The sequence below is a fragment of the Vombatus ursinus genome, unplaced genomic scaffold (assembly GCF_900497805.2).
Source record: "Vombatus ursinus unplaced genomic scaffold, bare-nosed wombat genome assembly UNPS02014973.1, whole genome shotgun sequence".
NCBI lineage: Eukaryota > Metazoa > Chordata > Mammalia > Diprotodontia > Vombatidae > Vombatus > Vombatus ursinus.
In genome coordinates, this window is record NW_020954751.1 from 12,493,512 (window position 1) to 12,519,724 (window position 26,213).

At 38.4% G+C, this 26,213-nt stretch overlaps 1 protein-coding gene across 1 annotated transcript in view; it reads left to right on the plus strand.

Annotated features, from left to right (window-relative positions):
* Positions 1-26,213, plus strand: part of LOC114030668 (fer-1-like protein 6) — a 193,435-nt gene that overhangs the window by 42,259 nt on the left and 124,963 nt on the right. The window contains exons 11-16 of the mRNA XM_027845519.1: positions 879-987; positions 5,362-5,545; positions 10,248-10,368; positions 12,861-12,961; positions 23,796-23,886; positions 25,691-25,810. Coding sequence (XP_027701320.1) covers positions 879-987; positions 5,362-5,545; positions 10,248-10,368; positions 12,861-12,961; positions 23,796-23,886; positions 25,691-25,810 — 726 coding nt within the window. The remainder of the gene's footprint in view (positions 1-878; positions 988-5,361; positions 5,546-10,247; positions 10,369-12,860; positions 12,962-23,795; positions 23,887-25,690; positions 25,811-26,213) is intronic.

Here is a 26,213-nt window from a genome sequence, read left to right on the forward strand (position 1 = left end):
TAGGAAAGAAATGTGCCAAAATGAAACATTAGATATGTATATGTGCATATATGTACACATGCACACATGTATGTATGTATCTATATATATATATATATTTCCTTTAACTGATTTAACTCAGATTAACCTTTACCTTATTTTAAAATAAGGTAAATAAGATATTTTAAGGGCAAACCTTAGAAGGTGATAGTTAGTTCTTCTATCTATGATAACATGTTTAGATCAGAATGTTTTATCTTTCTTTCTAAACCCACCCCTCTTTCTAATTTCCCTGCCTTCAAGTTTTACACACATGCATGTACACACAAATACGGACACACAAACACACACACAAATACATGCACACGTGCACGCATGTGCACATGCCTTCCCTTAAGTTCTCTGAGTCTGAATTTCCTCCTATAAAAAAGGAGGGAATTGGACTATTGATCAACAAGGTTCTTTGGCTCTAATTCCCATGATTCTTTATAGTATTGACTACAACAAATGCACACTAATGGACTCTTATCATGATGCAAAACAGATTTAGGGTCATTTATTCATTCAATAAAAAATGTATTGAGATCCTGATGTGTTTAAGGTTCTGTTAGGTGCTGCAGCTTGGTCTTCAGAATTCAAGTTAGGCCTGAAACAATTCAGACCAACAGCTCCATTTGGATCAGTTGTCTGCTCTCACTTTGTGCTAAACATAGGCATAATAAAATGCCATTATCAGCTAATATAATAATTCATCTGTAAGCTACGCAGGATCAATGCTTTGAATACTGGAATCAGGTAAACATTGCTGATCTAGCTTCCTGGATGAAAAACAAATCCATAAAACAAACAAACAAAAAACTCAAGCCAATATTATTGAATATATGTTATCTCTTCTATAGCTTGTACCAGAAAAATATGAAGATTTCCTACTCTTTGGAGCATTTTTTGAAGCTACCATGATTGACCGGAAAATTGGAGACAAACCTATCAGCTTTGAGGTTTCTATAGGTAAGTCTGGCCTAGTTCTTCTTATGACAAAGATTAGTTCAATATAGATAGCCATATGTTACTGTAACTAAAAACTCTTGTCTGTAATGGTGTGATTAGGTAGAGGAAAATTTTAACTCCACTCTTTAGTAGGAAAACAAAACATAGACCCAAAAATATACTGAAGAAAATAACACCTTAAAAAATAGACTAACACAAGTGGCAAAAGAGGTCCAAAACGCTAGTGAGGAGAAGAATGCTTTAAAAAGCAAAATTGGCCAAATGGAAAAGGAAGTCCAAAAGCTTACTGAAGAAAATATTTCCTTAAAAATTAGAATGGAGCAATTGGAAACTAGTGACTTTATGAGAAATCAAGACACTGTAAAACAAATCCAAAAGAATGAAAAAATAGAAAACAATATGAAATATTTCAATGGAAAAACAACTGACCTGGAAAATAGATCCAGGAGAGGGAATTTAAAAATTATTGGAATATCTGAAAGTCATGATCAAAAAAAGAACCTAGGCATCATCTTTCATGAAATTATCAAAGAAAACTGCCCTGCTATTTTAGAACCAGAGGGCTAAATAGAAATGGAAAGAATCCACCAATCACCTCCTGAAAGAGAGCCCCAAAGGAAAACTCCTAGGAATATTGTAGCCAAATTCCAGAGTTCCCACATCAAGGAGAAAATATTGCAAGCAGCCAGAAAGAAACAATTCAAGTATTGTGAAAACACAATCAGGATAACGTAAGATTTAGCAGCTTCTACATTAAAGGACCGCAGGGCTCAGAATATGACATTCTGGAGGGCAAAGGATACAGGATTACAACCAAGAATCACCTACGCAGCAAAAGTGAGTATAATCCTTTGGGGGGAAAATGGTTATTTAGTGAAATAGGGACTTTCAAGCATTCTTAATGAAAAGACCAGAGGTGAACAGAAAATTTGACTTTCAAATACAAGACTCAAGTGAAACATGAAGAGGTAAACAGGAAAGAGAAATCCTAAGAGACTTATTAAGGTTGAACTGTTTACATTCCTGCATGGAAAGATGATATTTGTAACTCATGAGACCTTTGTCAGTATTAGGGTAGTTTGGGGGAAAAATTATATGTATATAGATAGATAGATAGAGGGCACAGGATGAGTTGAGGATGAAGGGGTCATATCTGGAGAATAAAACTAAGGGGTGAGAGGATTATACTGGGAGAAGGAGAAAGGGAGAGATAGAATGGAGTAAATTATCTCACATGAAACAGACAAGAAAAGGCTTTTACAGTGGAGGGGAAATGGGGGAAGGTGAGAGGGAATGAGTGAATCTTATTCTCATAGGATTTGGCTTAAGGAGGGAATAACATACACACTCAATTGGATATGGAAATCCATCTTAACTTACAGGAAAATGGGGGGGAGGGGACAAGAAAGCAGGGACATGATAGAGGGAAGGGCAGATTGTGAGAGGGGATAATCAGAAGCAAACACATCTGAGGAGGCACTGGGTCAAAAGAGAGAATAGAATAAATGGGGGGTGGGATAGGATGAAGGGAAATATACTTAGTTTTTCACAACATGACTACTATGGAAATGTTTTGCATGACTATAGATGTATAACCTGTATCAAGTTGCTTGCTTTTCAATGAGGGTGGTTGAGGAGGGAGGAAGGGAGAAAATTTGGAACCCAAAGTTTCAAAACACATGTTAAAAATTCTTTTCACATGCAACTGGGAAATAAGAAATACTGGAAATGGGGGTATAGAAATTTATCCTGCCCTACAGGAAAATAGAAGGGGAAGGGATAAGAAAAGGGGGGGAGGGGCAGCTAGATTGCACAGTGGATAGAGCACTGGCTCTGGATTCAGGAGGACCTGAGTTCAAATCCAGCCTCAGACACATAACACTTACTAGCTGTGTGACCCTGGGCAAGTCACTTAATCCCATTGCCTAGCCAGAAAAAAAAACCCCAAAAAAGAGAAGGGGGGAGAGATAGAAGGGAGGGCGTATTAGGGGAAGGGGTGTACAAAATGCATGCCATCTTGGAGTCGGGGGAGGGATGAGATGGGGAGAACATTTGGAACTCAAAAATTTGTGGAAGTGAATGTTGAAAACTAAAAATATATAAATTTAAAAAAGAAAAGAAAAAAGAAAGAAAAAGAAACTTATCAGAACCTCTAAAAATCAGTTTGTTTTTAGAGGAAGGTATTTTTTTGCACACTTTGATTAATAAGGTTTGAAAAAAAAGAAAACAAAACAAACACCATTTAGTGAACTTCTTGCCAGAGTAAGCTCCTTTATTTTGGCCTATCATTTCTGAGATGGGATTTTAGACCAAACACAGATTAGGAGATGGCTTTCTTCACATAGATTTAGTGGAATTTTGCTTAGTCATTCTGGAACTTTGAAGCTTAATTCGTTTCAACGCAAATTTTGTGCTGGGCATTGTCTAGGTACCAGGAGTAGAAAAAGACAAAAAGGAAATAGTGCCTATGCTCAGGGAGCTTACATTTTATTGGAAAGAAACAACTTGTACTCAGAGAAGCAAATAAGAAGTATATACAATAGAAATACAAAGTTAGTAGAGGAAAGATTTTGAAGAAGATTCACTGACTCTAAAGCCAATGCTCTTTAAACATATCATCTTTTTTTTTATTATACTGTGTTACAGAATTGCTTGTTTTATTCCATGAGTTAAAAATAAAATAAATAAAAATAAAAAATAAACATATCAACAATAATGATAGTTAGCATTTATATGGCACTTTGGGCAGCCAAACGGTGCAGTGAATAGAGTGCCAGGCTTGGAGTAGAGAAGACTCCTTTTCCTGAGTTCAAATTCAGCCTCAGACACTTACTAGCTGTGTGATCCTGGGCAAGTCACTTCACCCTGTTTGCCTCAGTTTCCAGATCTGTAAAATGAGCTGGAGAAGGTAATGGCAAACCCCTCCAGTTGACCCCAAATGGAGTCAGGAAGAGTCAGACATGAATGAAAATGACTAAACAACAACTATGGCACTTTAAGGTTTGCAAATTATTTTATATGTTCTCTTATCTGATCCTAACCCTAGATGATAAATGATGCGATTATCTCCATTATAGTGATGAGGAAACTAAGGTAGACGGAAGTTAGCTGACTTGCTCGGGGTAACACCACTAAACTTTGGAGTCAGATCTGAACTCAGGTTTTCCTGACTCCAAGTCCAATGCTCTATCCATTGAACCATGTAGATGTCTTCTTTGTATCAGTTAGCCTCTCCGTGATTTCATCAGCTTTAAAGGCTCATAAGATCCTATCTATCTAAAGCCATAAGGGACTTCAGAGGCCTTCTTATTCAATCCCCTCATTTTATAGCCCAGGGAGCTCGTAAAACTTGCCCCAAGGTAACATGGGAAGCAAATATCAGAGGTGAGATTCAAACCCATATCCTGGGACACCACAACCAGTATTCTTAAACTGTGGCATGTCAGATCTATGATTTCATCAAGGTTAGGGCTCCTTCCATACACATAGATGACAACCATTCTACAGCTTCCTTAACTGGCTTCATGAGTTGCTCTGACTGGAAAAAAAAAAATCCCCAGCTAACGAAACTCCTGGAAATGAGTTGTTCCAAGATGAGCCATGTCCTGGGTGACAGACATGTATGCCTTGTGTTGTGATTTCAGTTCTCTGATCTGAGCAATGGGGGTAATTCCTATCGTACTCATATCCCAGGGTTGCTGTGGGGCTCAAGTGAGAAAAGGTCTATAAAAGGCTTTTCAGATCTTAAAGTGAAAATATGTCAATCATTATTACTGTGTTTTTGACTTTTTTTTTTTTTTGCTTTTGGTGAGGCAATCGGGGTTAAGTGACTTGCCCAGGGTCACACAGCTAATACGTGTCAAGTGTCTGAGGTCACATTTGAACTCAGGTCCTCCTGACTCCAAGGCCGGAGCTTAGACACTATGCCACCTAGCTGCCCCATTTTAAACTTCTTTATTCATTCCCCAAGCTTATCTTGCCTTTTCTCCAAAGCCTCCACTCTTCACTGCAAAATACTATTCCATTTAATCTAAACTAGTGTAATTCAAATAAATGATATTTTATTTTTTTAAAAAAGAGCCAGCAGTATATACCATATATAGTCAATTGAAAGACATGCTCCCTGGCCTCAAGGAGCTTACTATCTAAAGGGGGTGATTTTTAACCTACAATCTCAATTATTTTACACAACCAATATAGCTTGGAGACTTCAGGTTGATACATTAGTCCCCCTGCCCCTGTTCTTGAAATATATGGGAGACAACGCAAAACGTGTTCCTTTCCTATATTTCATCAACCTGTTATCTTAAATCTGGACAATTCTAGAGAACATTAACCTTACTGCCTCTCTCGTTCTTAATTTCCTTTTTAAAGGTAACTTTGGAAATCTGATTGATGGGGGTTCCTACCACGGAAGTAAGAAGAAATCTTCAGAAACATCAGAAGAGGAGAATGCGCCTCTGCTTCAGGAAGGCAGTGTCGACTCTGCCCATGACATTGCCATCCCTTCCATGTCCACCACACACCCCGAGAAGCCCCTGGTGACAGAAGGGAACAGGTGGGGAGTGTCAGCCTTGGTGATCAGTCTATGCTTTGGGTCAGGCTCCGGGCCTTCCACTGCAGGAGTGTGATTTGACAGCTCCCTCATGTCGCCAGACACACATAGCCCAGTGTTCCGAGAATGAGTTAATCTATGAGTATTATTCTCTACTTTAATAGCTTACCAAAAGCTCATTGAGTGGAAACAGGCAGGCAGCACATTTAAAGGTGTAATCATAATGACGAATGTAATGATACTAGTCACTTATGGAGCCTTTTCATTCAGGCATTTCAAAGGCTAACAAGGCCCTAAGTAGATTCAGGGAAGCATAGGACTAGGAAATCTTTAGGGCTTCTTCAAACTCCAAGATTCTATGATTCTGTGATTTTAACTTTTAAGCTAGAAGGGACCTTAGAGATCATCTAATGAGAAAATAGATAGATAGAAAGACAGATATAGATATAGATAGATATGTATAATATACACACATGCATGTATTAAACATATGTTTTTAAATATTGAAGTGTTTTATTCATGCCAGTTATTATTATTATTATTATTATTATTATCTAGTCAGAATTTTTCATTTGAGAGAAGAAAAATGAGACCCCAAGAGGTCTGATCCAATCTAATCCAGTCTAATGAACATTTATTGAGTGCCTAATATGTTCAAAGCACTGGAGATACAAAGACAAAACCAGAAGATGGTCTCTACCCTCAAGAAGCCTATGTTCTCTGGAAGAAACTACAACATATAATTAGCTGTGTATATGCATGATAATTTGACGAAAGAGAAGGCACTAGCAACTAGGGGAATCAGGAAAGACTTAAAAAAATTAAGTGTCCTCTGTATTGAGGCTTCAAGGAAACTGGGGCTAAATAAAATAGTTTGAAAGAAAGAGGAAAAGAATTTTGAGGAGGAAAATTTGATTAATTTGAAGTTTGATTAAATATTCATAAGGATTTCTTAATTCTGATAAATCTAGAAAGGACTTTAGACTGGAGGTATATTTATTTCTTAATTATTTTAGTTGCAGTACTTGATGTTTCTACCAATGACCCAGGTCCAGTCTTCATCCCTATCTCTTTCCTACTATATGCCCAAGTGTTGGAGATACAAAGGCAAAACTGAAATATACCTTGCCCTCAAGAAGTTTACATTCTATCTGGTAAACAACATATACATTCATATAAGTAGATAGAAAATACAGGGTATCCCAAAAGTCTTAGCGCAGTTTTAAGCTTTAATTACTTGGAGCCTACATGAAACCTTTCCTAAACAATTAAAGCTTAAAACTCAACTCAGATTTTATGCAAGGTACATTTTTCAGGAGTGAGTGCTAATAGCTCAGGGAATCAGGAAAGACTTCATGTAGGAGGTAGAGCTTGAGCAGAGTTTTGAAGGAAATAACAGATTCTAAGAGGCGAAGATGAGGAGGGATTGCACTCTCATGGCACAAAGGACCTATGTAAGCTGTGGGGAATTTTCTCACTCTCTTGACTTATAATCTCTACCCAGAAATTTAGGGAAATCATATCCCCCCCCACCAGTATTGTGAGACTGACTTTCCGTTTTCAAGCGTGCAGGTAATTCACAGCAAAGAAGACAGTATATTTTAAAGGAGGGAAATGAAACAGAAAGCTAGAATGAGTGATTATTGGTGCCCAGAAAATAAACATTTATTAAGCATCTACTATGTGCCAGTCACTGTGATAAATTCTAGGCCTACAAAGAAAGACAAAAGATAATCCCTGCTCTCAAGGAGCTCAAGGGGAGACAAAAGGCAAACAACTGTGTATGAACAAGCTATACATCGACAAATTGGAGATAATCAATCAGCAGAGGGAAGGCACTAGAATTAAGGAGGATTGAAACTCACTTATAATCTAGAAAAAGAGAGGGCTGCTCTGGTAGTTTTCCTACCAAAGCCTTCTTTGATCTACTGTTCCTTGCTATCCTAGGGGGACAGAAGATGGAGTGTTGGGCTCTTAACTTCTGCCATTCATCATGGCCCCATGTATGCACAGCCAGCCAACACACTAGTTTCTTAAGTCAGGTGAGAGTGAACTTTTCAAGTCCCGTTATTTTCAAATCCGTTTCTTTCATACAACATAGGGCCAACCTCCAGAGTCATCCTCTCCCCCTTAGGTGCCACCATAGTGCCCTTGTAGATCCCTCCTTTTTTTCTTTTCCGATTTTCTCTACTTTCCATCTCCATATATTACCACATATCTTGAGACAGAAATCCTATCCTTCCCAGTTATTGAAACTAGAAAAGGGAAAACTATCCCAGCATTGGCTGTTGAATAACCCAAAGAAATATTAGAACCAAGTGAAATACCACTTGGGAATTTATTTAAACATGGGAATCTCAGGGTAATCATTTTAACTGAGATAGCACAAAGATAGCAGTTTGGTCCCTGACCTTTTCTCCTCCTGATGCAATAACAAACACCAGTTTCTGCCAGGAATCTATCTGGCTTCTCTTACAATAGATCAGGCATCTGTTAGGTTTTTATCCTGCAGAACAGACTGCAGGGGCTTCTTTGCTAATTTTATCATTTGCCTTGGAAGGAATTTGTGCTGGAGAAAACCTTAAGACCCTTCCAAGATGAAATTCATTCTTCAGCTTTCTATAATGGAGGGAAAAAGCATGAGTCTCTTAATGAATGTACCATTCACATTTACTAATTCATATTTCCCATTTCTACCATCCTTCTACTAATTCACATTCCTTGAGTCCCGGTCTAATTGTTTTTCTGGTCTACCATACTACTTTCTTCTCTTCACTAGACTCTTCTCCTCTGTGTGTCTCTGGGCTTCATGCCCCAGGAAGGGGGATTTCCTCTTTCCCTTTCTCCAGCTATCTTAGAAGGATCGGTCAGACAGGGACCTTAGAGATCACTTAATCCAATGTCCACATTTTACTGAGGAGGGGCCTGAGGAGACATGATTTGCCCAGCAGAACTTGGACCAGAATCTATGCCTTCTAACTCAAATCAGCATTCTTTCTGCTGTATCATGTTCCCCTCAAACATTTCCTTTAGGGTCCAGTTAGATATTTAACTCTTGAAAAAAAGCCTTTCCTGACTCACATTACTCCACCTGGATCACATGCCGTCTTCCAGCATTTCTGTTGACAATTTATGCCACGCTTGATACGAAGAAGTACAATATAGAGGAAAGACCACTAGATTTAGAATCAGGAATGAAGATGTAAGAAGGTGAGGGAAACGTGATCTTTGTCCCAGGATGCCAAAATGCAGAGGGTATTGACAGCATTTACACTCCTTCAGCAATGGAGAAGCAATTGAGTTTAGGACTCAGAAAGGATAATTAATTTTATTTATTTATTTTGGGAGGCAATCAGGATTAAGTGACTTGCCCAAGGTCACATAGCTAGTAAGTGTCTCATGCTGGATTTGAACTCAGGTCCTCCTGGCTCCAGGCCCAGTACCCTATTCTCTGTGTCACCTAGGTACCCCCAAAATAATTCATTTTAGAAGGAACTTACCAGATGTTGAGCGCTCTTTCTTTCTCCACCTTTGGCTGTGGAGTAGTCTTAATGTGTTCCAAGTGTCTATTGGTCATCCACCTAACTGAATTTATCTTCTTAAAAAATTAATTTGATAGTACTTATGTTTCTTGCAAATTCAGGTCTTAGGCTCCCCAAAAATGCTAGTAACTACTTGGCTTCAAACCCTAGAATCATCACTTACCAGCTGTATGACCTTGGATGAGTTATTTTTATCTGTTTGAGCCTGTTTCTGCCTTTATAGAATGAAGATCATAATACCTGCCCTACCTAGCTCACAGCGTCAGTGTGAGGATTAAAAGGATTAAATGTGATGATGCCTGTAAGGTCTTTGTGACCCTTAATGCATTATAAAATGTCATCTACAATTATTGGAGTTGTTATTCTTGTGGCCTCCTGAATGTTACTTATCAATTTCATGCTCCTCTACCCCATTCAATGTCCAAAGAATGAGTGCTCAGTCTATTGTTCTTGGACAAATCCCTGAAAGTAGAAGGCATGTAGCTTTTTGTTGCTTTTCTTCAGTCATTTCAGTTGTGCCCAACTCTTTGTGACCCCGTTTGGGTTGGCAAAAGATACTGGAGTGGTTTGCCATTTCCTTCTCCAGCTCATTTTACAGATGAAGAAACTGAGGCAACAGTGGTAAGTGACTTGCCAGGGGCCACACAGCTAGTAAGTGTCTGAGGCTGGATTTGGACTCAGGTCTGCCTGACTTCAGGTCTGGCCCTCTATCTAGTGTGTCACTTAGCTGCCCATGACAAGTAGCTAAATTGTCTCGATAATTACAATTCAATGCCGAATCTTTAAGGACAGATTTTATTTTATTTTGTCTTTGTATCTCTAGTTCCTAGCACACAGGAGGCACTTAATACATACTTACCGAATCAAAAACCAAAATTTTATGAATACTTTAAGATTTACAAAGCAATTTATATTTTTTATCTTACTTGAGTCTTATAAGGCAAATAATACAGGTATTACTATATCCATTTTAAGGATGAGAACACTGAGGCTCAAAGAGATAAACTACATTCCCACACTCACAATAATTATTTAGTGTCACAATCAGTATATGAGCCCAGGCTTCTTCTGACCCCAGGTCCAACATTCTTTCTATTATGATACTTTGCTTTTCTGAAACCTGCTCATTTTTAACCAGCTACAATGTGCAATGTCTTTCACAGGAATTATCACTACTTGCCATTCGAGGCCAAGAAGCCATGTGTCTACTTCATGAGCTCATGGGGAGATCAGATCTTCAGGCTCCATTGGTCCAATATGCTGGACAGAATGGCTGACAGCCTAGTAAGTGCTTTTGATGGGGTGAGGTCTTTAAAATGAATGAAGAACCAGGGGGACAGGAAACATTTCTGAGCTACCTAGAAAAGAGTCTTGGCTTGAGTTTCACCAAACATTTGCTGAGATTGCACATTTTGGCAGAGTTCCTCTTTATTTCACTCACCCTCAAACACCCCCTCCTCCCAATCCTTCGGCTTAATCTAGGAACAAGAAATTTCTTTTGCAAAATGTGAAATTTCCTCCAAGATTGAGGGCTCTAGATCTGTGGGCTAGATTTTAAAGAACTGAACTGTTTTGACACAAGGCCAACTCCAAGATAACTCTAAGACATGGAGTCTTTCTTTGACATCTTCAGCCTCTACTTTCTGTTACTTACCTCAATTCCCTACACTACAATGGGAATTTTTATCAATATACTCCCTGTCTGTATGTATTTGAACTTTCATTTCTCATTTTCTAATGAAAGGCTTTGTCTCTTTTGAATAGAATTTTAGGCATCAGTAAACAGATGGGGCAGAGGGGCCTTTTCCTTCTGTTAAATTATGCCTAGTTACTTGGCAGATGGCTTCATCTATGTGTAAGGCTGGTTCTTCTATTTTGGACAAATATATTTCTAAGAGTACTGATTCAATTACATTTAAATATTTATTGTTGTTGGTGTTGTTCTGTCATTTTTCAGTCATTTCCAACTCTTTGTGACCCCATTTGGGGTTTTCTTGGCAAAGATACTGGAGTAGTTTGCCATTTCCTTCTTCAGCTCATTTTACAGATGAGGAAACTGAGGTAAAAAGGTGAAATAACTTGCCTAGGGTCACACAGCTAATAAGTGTCTGAGGCTAGATTTGAGCTGAGATAGGGGAGTCTTTGTGACTCCAGGCTTGGTATTCTAATGACCTAGAGCAATCCTTTTATTCTCTTCCTGACTCCAGGGCTGGTGCTCTATCCACTGTGCCACCTGGCTGCTCTATTTATACTTACTACACTCTGTGTATTCAGCATGGTGCTAGCTTGGGGAGATACAGAGTTTAAATAAGACAAGATTCCTTCCCTCATGGAGCTTTCATTCCTGAAGGAAAATATAGCCACAGCTAGGGACAGATAGGTGGTACTATGGATAGAAAACAGAGTTTGGAGTCAGAAGACTTGAATTAAAATCTTATCTCAGATACTTAATTAGTTGTGTGACTCCAGGCAAGACACTTGATCTCTTTTTACCTCTGTTTCTTCATCTTTAAGATAGGGATTATAATAGCAACTACCTTGAATGGTCATTTTAAAATCAAATGAGTTAACACATGCAAAGTGCTTGGTAAGCCTTAAAGCTCTATAAAAAATGCTAGCAATTAAATATATATTAATTATATATATATATATATACACATGTACACACATATACAACATATATATAATACCAAATCATCCATAAGTACAGGGAAGTAGAATGATATATTACAAAGAGAACCTGGGTTTAACTCCTAACTCTGCTAGTTACTACGTGTGTGATCTTTGGTAAGTCACTGAAATTCTCTGATCTTCAGTTTCCTCTTTAAAAAATGAGGCAGTTGGATAGCTCAAATTTTCTGATCCCTTCTAGTGTATTTTCCTGGTTCATAAGTGACAGCTGAAGCCATGATATCAGAAGAATTCTGCAAGGGAGAAAATGTGGAGAGAAAAGAGCTCCCAGGATAAAATTTGAGAAGAAGCCAGCCTTGGGGATGGGGTCATGGGGAGAGAGGGTGGATAGGAGATAAATAATGATCCAACAAAAGAGACTGAGAATAAGTGATCAGGCCGGAGTGGAGAACCAACCAACCAATGAATTAACATATATTAAACACCTATGGAAAAGAGTCATAGAAGCCAGAGGAAGAAGGTACTAGGGAGGTAGTCAATAGTATCAAAAGCTTCTGAAATTAAAAAAAAAAGATGAGGACTAAGAAAAGGGGACTGAATTTTGAAAAAAAAGCAATCTTTGTCATTTTTGGAGAATGCAGTTTCACTGGAGTATTAAGGTAAGAAGCTAGATGGCATGGGGTTAAGAAGTGAAGGAGTAGCAATTGTGAGTAAAACTGACTTTTTCTAGGAGCCTGGTAATTAAAGGGAGGAGAGATATAGGAAGGTAACTTGAGGGGATATGAGGGTTAAGTGAAGGCTTTTTAAGATTGGAGAAGGCTCTAGTGTGTTAGTAGAATGTAGAGGAATGAATGATGAGGCCTGGAAGAAACAGGAGAGGATTGGATCAAATTGGACTTCTGTTTGTATCCCCAATGCCTAGCACAGGGTCTGGCCCTTAGGGTGCTTAATAGGTGTATGCTAATTGAGTGATTAATCAATATCTAGTGCAAGACAGCCCCAGGTATAAAAAGCCTGGGGAACATCCCTCCCCAACCTGGTATCACATAAAATTAGACAAATGCAACATAGGTGATCATAGCAGGTGACAGGTAAGACCCCTCTGAAGCAGCTCATGAGTTTTTTCCTTTGCTTTTTGTTTTCAGGAAGAAAGTATAGAAGAAGTCAAAGAATTGATCAAAGTTTCAGAGGAAGAGTCAGAAAGGAAAATGAAGGCTGCTCTCAACTACTTTATCAGTCAAAGCAGGTACTTAAGAGAAGTGTCCCTATTTAATTAATTGGAAACTACAAAGCAGGTTGGGGAGAGAGGGGATGAAACAAAATAAAACCTCTTCTGAGAAACGTGTTTTTAATTGCCTGGAGAAACTGACCAGCTATGCAGTCAAAGCTGCAACTTGACAATTTTAAATTCCTCATCATGTTATATATATATATATTTTTTACAGTGCAACAAGATAGTAACAAAATTTCTTTCTTTATGTTTCCTTCTGCACTTTTTTGGTTATTTCTTCTACATGTTCTCTTTTTATTAATTTAATTTTTATTTATTTATTTTTAAAGCACAGAGATTTTAAAAATTCTTTTTCAAGTTCAAATTTCTTCCCTCCTCTCTCCTTCTCCTATCCATGAAGGCAAGAAAAATAAAATTTGTTACAAATATTATAGTCATGCAAAGTAAATTTCCATATAAACCATTATCAGAAAAAAGGCAAGAAAGAAAAAAAATGCTTCCATCTGCATTCTGAGTCATCAGTTACCTCCCTGTTCTTAAACAATTGAAACAAAAGTTAAACTTCATAGGTCTTTCTCAAACAAACTTCAATAATTCAGGGATTCTTATCCATGGGAATGCTCCCTTCCACTGATGCATAGGCTTTTTTTTAACCTTCTCTTTTTTTTCTTGATACCTTTTATTTTAACAAAACAGCATCATTATTTTCTAATACCTCCCTCTCCTCTGCTCCATTCTCTAGCCTAAGCAGCCTCTTCCCACCGCAAAGAACAGTTAAGCAAAGACAATAGGGTAACTGTGTCTGATAGCATTTGCAGCATTCTGAACCCAAAGCCTCCCACCTCTCCAAGAAAATAGAGAAGTACAATTCTTTATCTCTTTGCAGGGCTAAGACTAGTCATTAATAGCTAACACACACACACACTCACACACACACTTGCATATGTAATATACATGTGCATATGTGTGTGACTTCAAGGTTTGTGAAGCACTTTACATAGATGATCTTATCTGAGCCTCCAAATAGCCTGCAAGGCATACCCATCTTACAGATTAGTTCTGTAAAGCATTCAGCTCCTCCACCTACTCAACCTTCCATGAGCTACTCTTTCACCCCATCTCACTTACACACAAAGATGGTCAGACCTTGATCTTGCCATCACCCACAAATGTACCATCTCCATGTTCAAGAATTCTGAAATCCCCTTATCTGACCATAATCTATTGGCTTTCCACCACTCTTTCTGCCTTCCCAAACCAAGTCCTCATTTGTCCACACCACGACCTCCAAACCCTCCTTGATCCCTCAGTTCTCTCTCAAGCCATTGCCCCGGCACAAAGCACTCTTGTCTCTTTTCTCCTTCACGACCATCTGGTGAACTAGTTTAACTTTACAGCATCCTCTTCTCTTGAGTCTTCTCCATCCTCAAAACAAAACAAAACAAAACAAAATCATGTTGCCAATTGTGCCTTGCCAACTCTCAGCCTTGGACCACTTTCAATACCCACTGCCTTTATTACTATACATATGTTGCTGAACAAAGGCAGAGAAAACCATGTCACCATTTTGACTGGATCTACCACAGATTTATGTTACACAACCTCAAGTGGGTCTTCACTGCCACCAGGCGATCCTACTTTACCTCCCTTATCGGTTCACTACCCCACTTTTCACATTGGCTCTTCCAAACCTTTCCATCCTTCTTCAAACCTCTCATGGCTCCCCCTTTACTCTCTCAGCTGAGAACCTTGTCTCATATTTTATAGAAAAAAAATTGAAGCCATTTGCCATTATTCCCTCCTCTCTCCTCTTCCTCATCTCATATCACTCAGATGCCTTCTGCCACTATCTCCTCCTTCACTCCATCTCACATGAAGAGGTGGATCCTTTCCTTGCCAAGGCAGACTCTTCTACTTGCACAAGTGATCCTATCTGGTGTCCTCCAATAGATTCCCACCTCTGTCGTCTTCACTCTCTATTATCTTCATCTTTTCCATTCTACTAGTTTCTTCTCTACTACCTACGAATATGCTCAAATTTTCTTCATCTTAAAAAACCTCTCACTTGATCCTTCCATCCCCTTTATCATCCTACGTCTTTTCTCCCTTTGTGGCAAAACTCCTTGAGAAGACTGTCTACAATAGAAACTTCTACTTCCTCTCTTGTTAACCCTTTACAATCCAACTTCTGACCTTATGTTTCCACTGAAAACCACTCTCTTTAAAGTTACCAATGATTCCTTTTTTTTTTTTTTTTGGTAATTGAGGTGAAGTGACTTGCCCAGGGTCACACAGATAGTAAGTGTCAAGTGTTTGGTCTGAAGCCAGATTTAAACTCAGGTCCTCCTGACATCAGGGCTGGTGCTCTATCCACTGCACCACCTAGCTGCCCTGTAATGATTTCTTAATTGACAAATCCAATGACCTTTTCTCAATTCTCATCCTTCTTGACCTCTCTGCAGCCTTTGACACTGTTGATCACCTTCTTCTCTTTGATACTGTCTTCTCTTTAGGTTTACAGAACACCACTAGCTCCTGGACTGTTCCTTCTCAGTCTCCTTTGCTGGATTCTCATCCACACCACATGTATTAACCATAGGTGTCCCACAGGGTTCTGTCCTAGGCCTTCTTTTCTTTTCCTTCTATTACTTGATGATCTCATCAGCTCTCATGGATTTAATTATCATCTCTGTGCTGCTGATTTTTAAAAGTATCATTCCTGCTCCAATCTCTCTGCTGACTTCTCATCTCCAACTTTCTTTTAGACATCTTGAACTGGATATCCAGTAGATAGCTTAAACTCCACATGTCCAAAACTGAACTTTCTGTCTTTCCCCCTAATACTTCTTCTCCCCTCCCAAACTTCTCTATTACTGTTGAGGGCAATACCATCCTCCCAATCCCCCAGGCTCACAAGCTAGGACTCATCTTGGATTCCTTACTATCTCTCACTGCCCCCCTCCATATCCAAGCTGTTGTGAAGATCTATTGATATTGTCTTTGCAATATTTCTTGAATTCACCCCTTTCTTTCCTCTGACACTGATGCCGCTCTGGTACGGACCCTCATCACCTCATGCTTGAAGTATTGAGTACCATACTGATTGTTCTGCCTGACTCAAGTCCCTTCCCACTCCAATCTGTCTTCCATTTAGCCTCTAAAGTGATTTTCCTAAAGCGTAGTTCTGATCATGTCAATCCTTTACTCAATAAACTCCAGTGACTTCCTATAACATCCAGGATCAAATACAAATCTTCTGTTTGCCATTTAAAGCCCTTCATAACCCAGGCCCCTCCTACCTTTTCAGTCTTGTTACACTTCACACCTCTGCATGTACTCTTTGAATTAGTGACAGTGGACTTCCTTACTATTAAACAAACAAGACACTCCATTTGTAGGCTGTGAACATTTTTCTGGCTGTCCCCCTCATCGTTTCTGCCAATTTTCTTCCCTGGCTTTGTTCAAGTTCCAGCTAAAACCCTACCTTCTATAGGAAGCTATCCCCAATCCCTCTTAACCATAGTACCTTCCTTCTGTTAATTATTTCCTCTTTATTTTCTGTATAGCCTATTTGTACATATCTTTTTGTTGTCTTCCCCATAAGACTGAGTTCTTTTGCCTTATCTCTTGCCTTTTTTTGTATCTTAAGCATTTAGCACAGTGCCTGGGATGTAGCAGGTACTTAATAAATGCTTATTGAGTTGCCTAGGGTCACACAGCTGGTAAGTATCTAAGGTGGGATTTGAACTTGGGTCTTTCTGACTCCAAATCCATTGTGCTTGCTACTATGTAAGCTACCTCATTACAAATTTATAGCATTTGTCTTCATGTTCTTTTATGCTATTATAGTCATAGTGTTTGTTGTTTTCCTGGTTCACTCTGCTTTAGTTCATATTGTCTTCCTATGTTTCTCTGAATTTCTCATGGTAGTTACTTATTACACTGCAATAATATTCCATTATGTCCATATATCACACCTTGTTTGGCCATTCCCCTTTCTGTGTATTCCACTACACAGCTAGGTGGATAGAGTATTGTAATTGGAGTTAGGAAGAAAACTTACTGGCTCAAACACTTCTTAGCTGTGTGACCCTGGTCAAATCACTTAACATTTCTCAGCCTCAGTTTCCTCATCTATAAAATGGGAATAATAATAGTACTTTCCTTCCAGAGTTGTTGTGAAACTCAAATAGGATAACAAATGTAAAGTACTTTATAAACCTTAAGGCACTATATGCCTGCTAGCTATTATGTTATTATTATAATGATGATATATAATAGTTTATTATTATTATTATTATTATTATCCTCTGAGGTATATTGAAAACCCTCCGTCCTTAGTAGGTAGTCAAATAACTTGCCACAACCAACAAATAATTCACTACCTGGTGCTGAGCCTTCTGTTCATGAATGTCTCTAAACATAGTTAAGCTAAGCTGGTTCTCCAGGGACAATCTGTAGTTGAACCTCTACTAGAAGCTTTTCCAGCTTGGTCAGACCTATCAGAGCTTATACTCCAGTAGCATAGCTTTTAGAAATCCAGGCCACCTTCTTGAAGATGAAGCTGCAGAGAGAGCCGGGCTTTAGCGGATCTCACCCAACACACAAAGTTGAAATAGCACCTTGGAAAGCTAACCACTTTATCATTCAAAATAATCTGTCTCTTCCCTTCAGTCCATAACCACTGATGCTCAGAACCAGGATAAGGTTTGAACATTCACTCATATTTATATTCATTCATGCAAAAAAAACCCATATATTTAGTGCCTGCAGTGTGCAGAACACAGTGCTTAGTACTGAGGAAGGTGCAGACACTCATCCTTGCCCTTATGGGGCTCACAGCCTATTAGGGGGACATGATACACAAAGAACTATAATACACAATATTACATGATAAGTGCATTAGAGAGCAGCAAAAAAGCCCAAAACAGTGGATTGGGAGGGCAGAGGGGACAAGCTACATATTACTTTCCATCAGTGACTTTGAGCTTCCATTGTTATCCATGACAGTTGACTTAATGCAAAATAAATCTCTATCTGAAATAAGGAATGAAATTTTGTAGTATTTAAATGCATGCATTCATTTGTTATTTTTGTTCAGTAGTCTCAGTTGTGTCCAACTGTTCATGACACCGTTTGGGTTGACAAAGATGCTGGAGTGATTTGTCATTTCTTTCTCCAGCTCATTTTCCAGATAAGGAAACTGAGACAAACAGGACTAAGCAACTTGCCTAGGGTCACACAACTAGTAAATGTCTGAGGCTAGATTTGAACTCAGGAAGATGAGTCTTCCTGACTCCTGGCCCGATGCTCTAACCACTGAACCACCTAGCTGCCACATGCATTCATAAGACATTTAGAAGGGACCTCTTTTACCACCCTGTATATTGTACTCTAAGCAACTGCTTCCCTTACCTATCCATAGTCCTGACTCTGTTATGATGGAAACACAGCTGCTTCTGGAGTCTGAGACCCTTGGTTCAAATCCCACTTCTGATTCTTACTGCCTGTGTGACTGTGCACAAATCGCTTGATTTCCCTGGGTCTCAGTTTCTTCTTCTGTAAAAGGATGGGGTTTATGGAGTCTGCAGTACTTTACAATTCCAGATATTTGATTCTGTAAGTCAAGAGAAGACTGTAGAGCTTAATGATCACAGGCACCTCTGTTATGAGTGTTAACCTTTTACATTAGCCACATCATCTAATGAGGACCTGAGGGCCAGGTTATGCTTCAGAAGCCTTTGAGCACCGGCTTACCCCAGGAGGTAGGGCTTTTCATGTATAAACTAAGAGAGCTGCAGTACTGTTGATTATACCTCACAGTATGGTGAGAACCTATTGCACCTCTTATGGCTATCTATGGTATCTGGACATGACTAAGGTATTCCTCGGGCATCTAGGGAGCACAGTGGATAAAGGGTCAGGCAGGAGTCAGGAAGACCCATCTTTCTGAATTCAAAACTCGCCTCAGACACTAATAGCCATGTGACCCCAGGCAACTCACTTAACCCTGTTTGCCTCAGTTTCCTCATCTGTAAAATGAGCTGGAGAAGGAAATGGCAAACCACTCCAGTATCTTTGCCAAGAAAACCCTAAATGAGATCATAAAGAGTTGAACACAATTGAAAGACTGAACAACAACTGAACAGCACTACCATCTACTGTAATTTCTTCCATAATCAGGGGCCAAGAGAGTTGCACAGCTAACTGCTGTCACCTTCATGAGGCTTCTAGTGAGTGACCATGGTGCAGAGAGTGATACATTTGGAATCCCAGGATCATCATATCATAGGCTTAGAACTGGAAGATACCTTAGGACCCATCTAGTACAACGCATTTCTTTTTTACAGATGAAGAAATGGAAGCTCAGAGAATTTCGAATTTCCCAAAGGTCATGCAGCTAGTAAATGTCAGAGATGAGACATGAATCCAAGTCTTCCTGACTCCAAGTCCAGCATCCTAGCTGTTCATCAGTGTTGCCTCTCCAGGTTCAAATGCTGGCTCATCCATTGACTTGCTGTATGACCTTAGGCATTCCCTTCTCTGGATCTCAGTTTTGTCATCTTTAAAGTGAGGGTCCCTTCCAAACATGATCCTATGATTCTTTCCAAACTGGCTAAATACCCCATCTCTGCTGCCTTCTGGGGCAGAGCCCAGGGTTGATGACTCTTCCTAGATGCATGGTGTGTTCCAAGACTATAGAAAGAAGCTTTTCTAGTCAGTGACAGTGTTCATCCTCCTCACTCCTTCAGACAGTTCCCAAACTAAGGGACTTAACAATGACTTCTCTCACTCAGGGCATGCATAATAAGATAAGGACGACCACATAGTAAGAATGAAAGACCATTAATAGATAGTGTGAGCATAACATTGTTACTCTTGAGATATATTTTTAAAACACTAAAACCAGGAGAGGGCTTCTAGCACATATGGAAGGATGTAGACCAGAACTGAATGGAATTGAAATGTGTGGCTGGACTAAGGCAGGCACCAGATGGGGGAGGACCCATACCGATGAGGAGAACTGACGATAAGGATCTAAGTATGCCCCACCCTCAACAGATCACAGGAGCACCACTGAAAATTGAGTTCTAGAAATAGTCAATAAGTATTTATTAATATGTGTCAGACACTCACTGCTAAGCACTGGAGATACAAAGAGAGTCAAAAGGTAGCTCCTGCCCTCAAGGAACATGCAATCTAATAATTATTATAATATCTAATAATCTAATAATTTGTTAACAAGTTAGCAAATACATACAATGAACCTATACACAAGATAAATAGGAATTAATTAACAGAAGGAAGACACTAGAATAAGGAGGAGCTGGGAAAGGCTTCTTGTAGAAAATGAGATTTTAGATGGGACTGAAAGGAAGCCAGGGCATCCAGGAGGTGATGAGGAGGGAGAGCATTCCTGGCATGAGGGATAGCCAGTGAGAATGGACTGAAGTGGGAAGAGACATGTGGCAGGCAGACCAGCCAGCATGAAGGCCAAGCATGAAGAGATCGAGGCCAATACTGCCTATAGCAGTATCAGAGAAGAGAAGGGGGATATTGTCTTCTATAGTTTCCCAATGTGATTATGCCAAAGAAACATTTCTAGCAATCCTTGCTTTTGGAAACAGATCTCATTGTATCAAATAACATATAAATGAAAAATTTCTTATAGCTACAACATTTCAAAGCATTTGTCAACTACTGCCTTGTTTCGAGGCATTGTCAATACAACAAAACTCTCAGAGACTTAGGACTGTCCTTTGCAGTTTACTGAAACTGGATTTGTCCTATATGTGAACATCTGTTTTTATAGTATTGGTATGAACTTTGGTGGTAGGATTGGGGTGGGGAGAAAGGGAGAAGGAAAGAAGGGAGATATAGAGAGCATCTCATTCTTTATGCATTGCCTGCATACCCCTTGCAATTAGGATTTTTTTCCCTAGCAGTTATACTGTCTTCTTATCCGTCTTGTTGGTAATCTGACTTTTCAAGAGCTAGATTGAGTCCTGCATGACTAAAAATAGCAGCCTGAGAGGCTTTCAGAGCTCCCATTCACAGCTCTCAAATAGCCTTCCTTTCTTTCCCTCCCTTCTCTTTCATCATTATTTTCTTTTTCTTTTTTAAAAAGAAGCAGCACTACTTACTTAAGATGGCTCAAAGCTTATATCTAAGGGCACCTCACAGCATATATAGGGCTGATGAAGTAGGAGGATGTCAAGCATTGATGGATTGTGTTGAATTTTAAACCTATCACCATGTTTTCCAAGATCTCCAATGTAGCATTTTTTTAAAAAAATTAGGAATACATTACTAATTTTGATTTTGTAAATTAATAGAACCTAGGATTGAGTGTATAGAACTTTATTTTGCGTACAATTTTAGGACCATATCTTTTTTTTGATTTAGTTTTGTTTCATGGATTGTTATGGCCAAATAATTTATTCCCAAGTAGCCAGCTTACTAGTGATAACTCTCTCCAGGTTTAGCCAGGTTTGTCCTCAGAATGACAATCTATAGCCTGTTACCAAGCCTATATTTGAATCCTTTTCAGACCTTTTTTGGAGCTTGTCCTCTACTGCCATAACCTTTAAGAACTCAGAGTTGCCTACTTGCCATAATGAGGCATCAGAGAAAGACTTTGTGATGTTTGTAACTGCATCAGCCACTCACCTGTACACCTACTTTCCCATCTATATACTTTCCTAGAGGCAGCTAGGTAGCTTAGAAGAGTGCTAGACTGAGTCTTGTTCAAGTCTTGCTTCAGATGTCTCCTAGCTGTTTGATCCTAGGCAAATCACTGCACATCTGTCAACCTTGGTTTCCTCATCTGTAAAAATGGAGAGAATAAAAGCACAGAGCTGTGAATATTGAATGAGATAATATATGTGTTTTGCAAACTTTAAAGTGCTATTAAATGTTGGCTATTTTTATCTATATAAAATTTTTCTGAGAATCATCTATATGCACATTAGATCATCCTTGATTAGGATAGTATGAATAGGCAGGCTTTTTGCAAGCAATATGCCACTGTAGACCATATCTTTATCCTCACACAACTGACTGAAATATACATATATATATGTGTGTGTGTGTGTGTGTGTGTGTATAATTCTACTATATTTGTTGATTATGTTAAAAAAAAACCCACACATTTTATTTAGCCAAGTAGAGCCTCCATTTAAAGGCTTTACTCAAACAAGATGTCTTCCATCCATCCATCAAAATTATTTAAGATTCTTTGAAAGATATAACAACAAAGATAACCTCATCTAATAACCCTTTGCTCACTAACATCAAGTGAGGCTTCAAAGGGTAGTATATATGCTCACCAAAGGTATTCATCACCATTATGGAAATCTTGAATAGAGGTCAGTTAGAAGAGGAATTCCATATAGCTAGTGATGCTTCTGATTGTACAGTATTATGTTGCTTGCACCTAGCCCCAGGACACTGCGGAATCTTCTGGAAGAGATCTATGACCACTCAAAAGAGTTCATTCTAATCATTAACAAGGGGAAAAACTAAATACATGAAAGTCTGTTGTCCAGATTATGGCACATTACAACCTATAGCATTCATCCATTGGTAGATATATGTATATATACATGTACATATATCTAAGATATGTCTGTATGTATCTGCCCAAGATATGCATTCATATGCATATGTACAAATGTTCACACATTTATGTATAACAAATATACACATGTTTACATATATATATTTTATAGATGTATGTACAATAAATTTACATGCATTTATGTGTATATATTTGTATATAGATTATATATATACACAAACAGGAAATATATACATCTATACACAAATATGCATACATACATATACAAACATGTTTATACATGTATGTATATATATGTATACATATGTAGATATAAATATCCTGGGCAGACAGTATAAATGGTCAATAAATTGGTCCAAGAATCAAAGAGAAGACTGGATAAACTTTGGGAAATTGCAAAGGTCTTTTAATTTTTCTAAGAAACAAAGACACAGTTTTTATGTACCAAAATTTTATTAGTGCTGCTATATGGCTATGAGTCATAAAACATTATAGTCTTTGACAGATTAAAAATGAGATTCACTTAAAGGGCAATGAAAAGGCATGTGGTGGGTGTGAACAGATTGCAACACAAAAAAAAAATCAGGAAGTTTGAAGAAACAGAGTAAAGGATTTCATCAGGTGATTGGAAAAGAAAATGGGTGGTCAGGCGGCAAGAGCTAGGCACAGTTATTGGACAGACTGTGTACTTCACTAATAACCCTGAGATGTCAGAAAAATAGGCAAGAGTTCCACAGGATGGACTGGTTTGGAGGTTATGATCTGCATAGTTGGAAGGAACAACCAAATGGATCAGATTTATGGATCTACTTGAGTATGTTAGTCACCATAGGATGATTTCTTTGGCTCAGCAGCTCAAGAAACTAATGATCAAGGAACGGAGGTATTGTGAGCTGAGTCAGTGGAGAGGAGGGCCAGATGAATGCAATCTTGCAATTCAAGAAAGAAGGAAAATTGTATCAAGTCTATGATTACCACTTTTATTAACTGTAATTATAATGATACCCATGGGACTTTGGGAAGAAAGAGAAAATTAAAAAAAAAAGTCATTATTAAAACCTAATTTAATGCTTGAGCAGTGTTTCAGATTCGTGTTTTCTTCCTTAGGAAAGTTGACTCATTGTTATTTAATATCAAATTGAAAATCTCTCTTCTACCCCATTATCAGTGTCTCTATCATATAGCAGAGAACCTATTCACAAACTTTTGACAATAATATGAAATAAGTATCCTTAACCATCCTTCTATATCATCATTCCTTATTTACAGTGCCTTCATCTCTGAAGCAGAAAAGAAACCCAAAATGTTGAACCAGACCACTTTGGACCAGAAACGACTCAAGCTATGTTGGCAAGAACTGGTCTGTGAAAATGCTACCTATATTATGAAATTAAAGCACGGACTTTTAAATTAACCTCATTTATCTCATCACGGGGTCATAGATTTAGAACTGGAAGAGGGCTTAGTGATTGTCTTATCCAATTCCCTCATTTGACAGGCACATTAAAGTCAGGGTAGTGAAGTGAAAACAGTATAGAACTTGGAGTCAAGAAAGACATGGGTTGAAATACTGAATAACCGTGAGCATATGACTTAAATTCTGTAAGCCTCATCTGTAAAGTGGAAATAATACCCACAATACCTTTAAGAAGGCACATTTTTGCATGGGTTCCAGATATGAGTCAATTTGATAACTATTTATTGGGGTCATACTGTGTGAAGTGAACAGGGCTTAAGCTCATATAATTTTGACCTTAACATGATTCTTTGAGTTTAGTTAGACTACTTAGAATCCTTTGTCAGAAACCTATTAGTTGTGTGACCCTGGGCAATTCACTTAACCTTTCTCAGACTCAGTTTCCTCATCTGTAAAATGAGAATAAGAAAAGCACCAGTCTTACAATGCTACTAAAGTATAAATGCTATAAAATGTTTTGCAAACCTCAGAACACAATTTAAATGCTATTTATTATTTACCATTTGGAAAGCAGGTTTAGTATAGTGGAAAAGAGCCCTGGATGCTGGAGTTAGACCAGGACAACGAATCTCATTTACCATTTAACTAGTTGTGTGACGAAGAGGCCAGCGTTTAACCTTTTTTAGCATCAGTTTTCTCATCAGAAAAATGAAGAATACTTACCCCATTGGATTGTTGTTAAGGAAAACACTTTGTAAACTGTAAACTATCTGAATATGAGTTATTATTTGAGTCAACCATGAAAATGAGCATAGATCCACAGTCCCACAAGCCCAGGGACTAATAGAAAGTATACTCTTGGCAAGAAAAATGTTTGACAAAGCCTGAAGTGGTGCATAGCATTAGTACAACCACCTTTTTGTAAGGTCTGAGAGACTCAGAGTAGTCTTCAAGTCAAAATACCTGAATTTGAATCCCAATTCTCCCTTTGATAGCCATGTGATCTCAGGCAAGTTACTTCACTGCATCTATAAAATGAGAATAACAGTACTAATACTATATCCCTTATGGGAGAGATCACATTCAGTTGAATGTACTAGCAAAGACTATATGAAGGAGGCAGCATTTGATCTGAGTCTTGAAGAATGGGTAGGATTTTAGCTGACAAAAATGTAGGGAGAGGCCCTCTAATGCCATGGTTTTGTTGTTGTTTAATTGATTAGTCATGTCTGAGTCTCTGTGATCCCATTTAGGGTTTTCTTAGCAAAGATACTAGAGTGGTTTACTATTTCCTTCTCCAGCTCATTTTATAAATGAGGAAATTTAGGCAAACAAGGTTAAGTGACTTATACAAGGTCACAGCTAATAAGTGTCTGAGGCCAGATATGAACTCAAGTCCTTTTGACTCCATGGTTGGCATTCTATACACCATACTACTTAGTTGCCCCTAAAGCAGTAGTATCAAACTTAAATAGAAACAGGGTCCCTAAACCATACATAAGGATCCCCATGGCCACAAATTGACTTAAAAAGCCACATATTAACATTATCTACATTCTATTATATTTTTACTTATTTATCTCCCAATTACATTTTAATTTGGTCAGGATTGTTGATACTGACCATGTACATCTCTGCCTAGTCAGAAGGAATGGCAAGGATCAAAGCCATGGAAAAGGGACAAATGGTTTAATGTAGTTATTTTGTAAAGCGTATTGAAAATATTTACAGTCTCTTCCCACGGTAGGAGGCAATGGCCACTGATGCAAAAGGACTTGTCCAGCAGCAAAAGAAGAAGATGTCTATAGATGAATTGATTAATGAAGCCCAGAACTTTGTGGACAAAATCCGGTTCTTGGTTGATGAGGTGAGCCCCCATTAAAGAAAACATTTTCATTGCTATTTTATAAAATTGATTTACATTGCATGTGGGCAGAGGTTTGCTCTCTTATCACAATATGAACTCACTTTGGTAGGTTGTGATTGTTTCTGAAAGGAGCTGTCACATGACTAAAATTAACTCTAATGGTCCTGGGGTAATGTACCTACTGCTTATATCTATAGCTTCTTAGTCCTTCTCCATTTAAATAAGTAAGTCAAAATAACACCATTACTTCTTAATCATAAAATATTTATTTAGAGAGGGCAAAAAATCATAACACAACATATTGTGCATTTTATGGCAGCATACTGAGTATTTTTTCTTGAGTTTCTTCCCCACAACTTCCACCATTAACCTCCAGTGGGCACACCCCATTTTCCGCTCAACT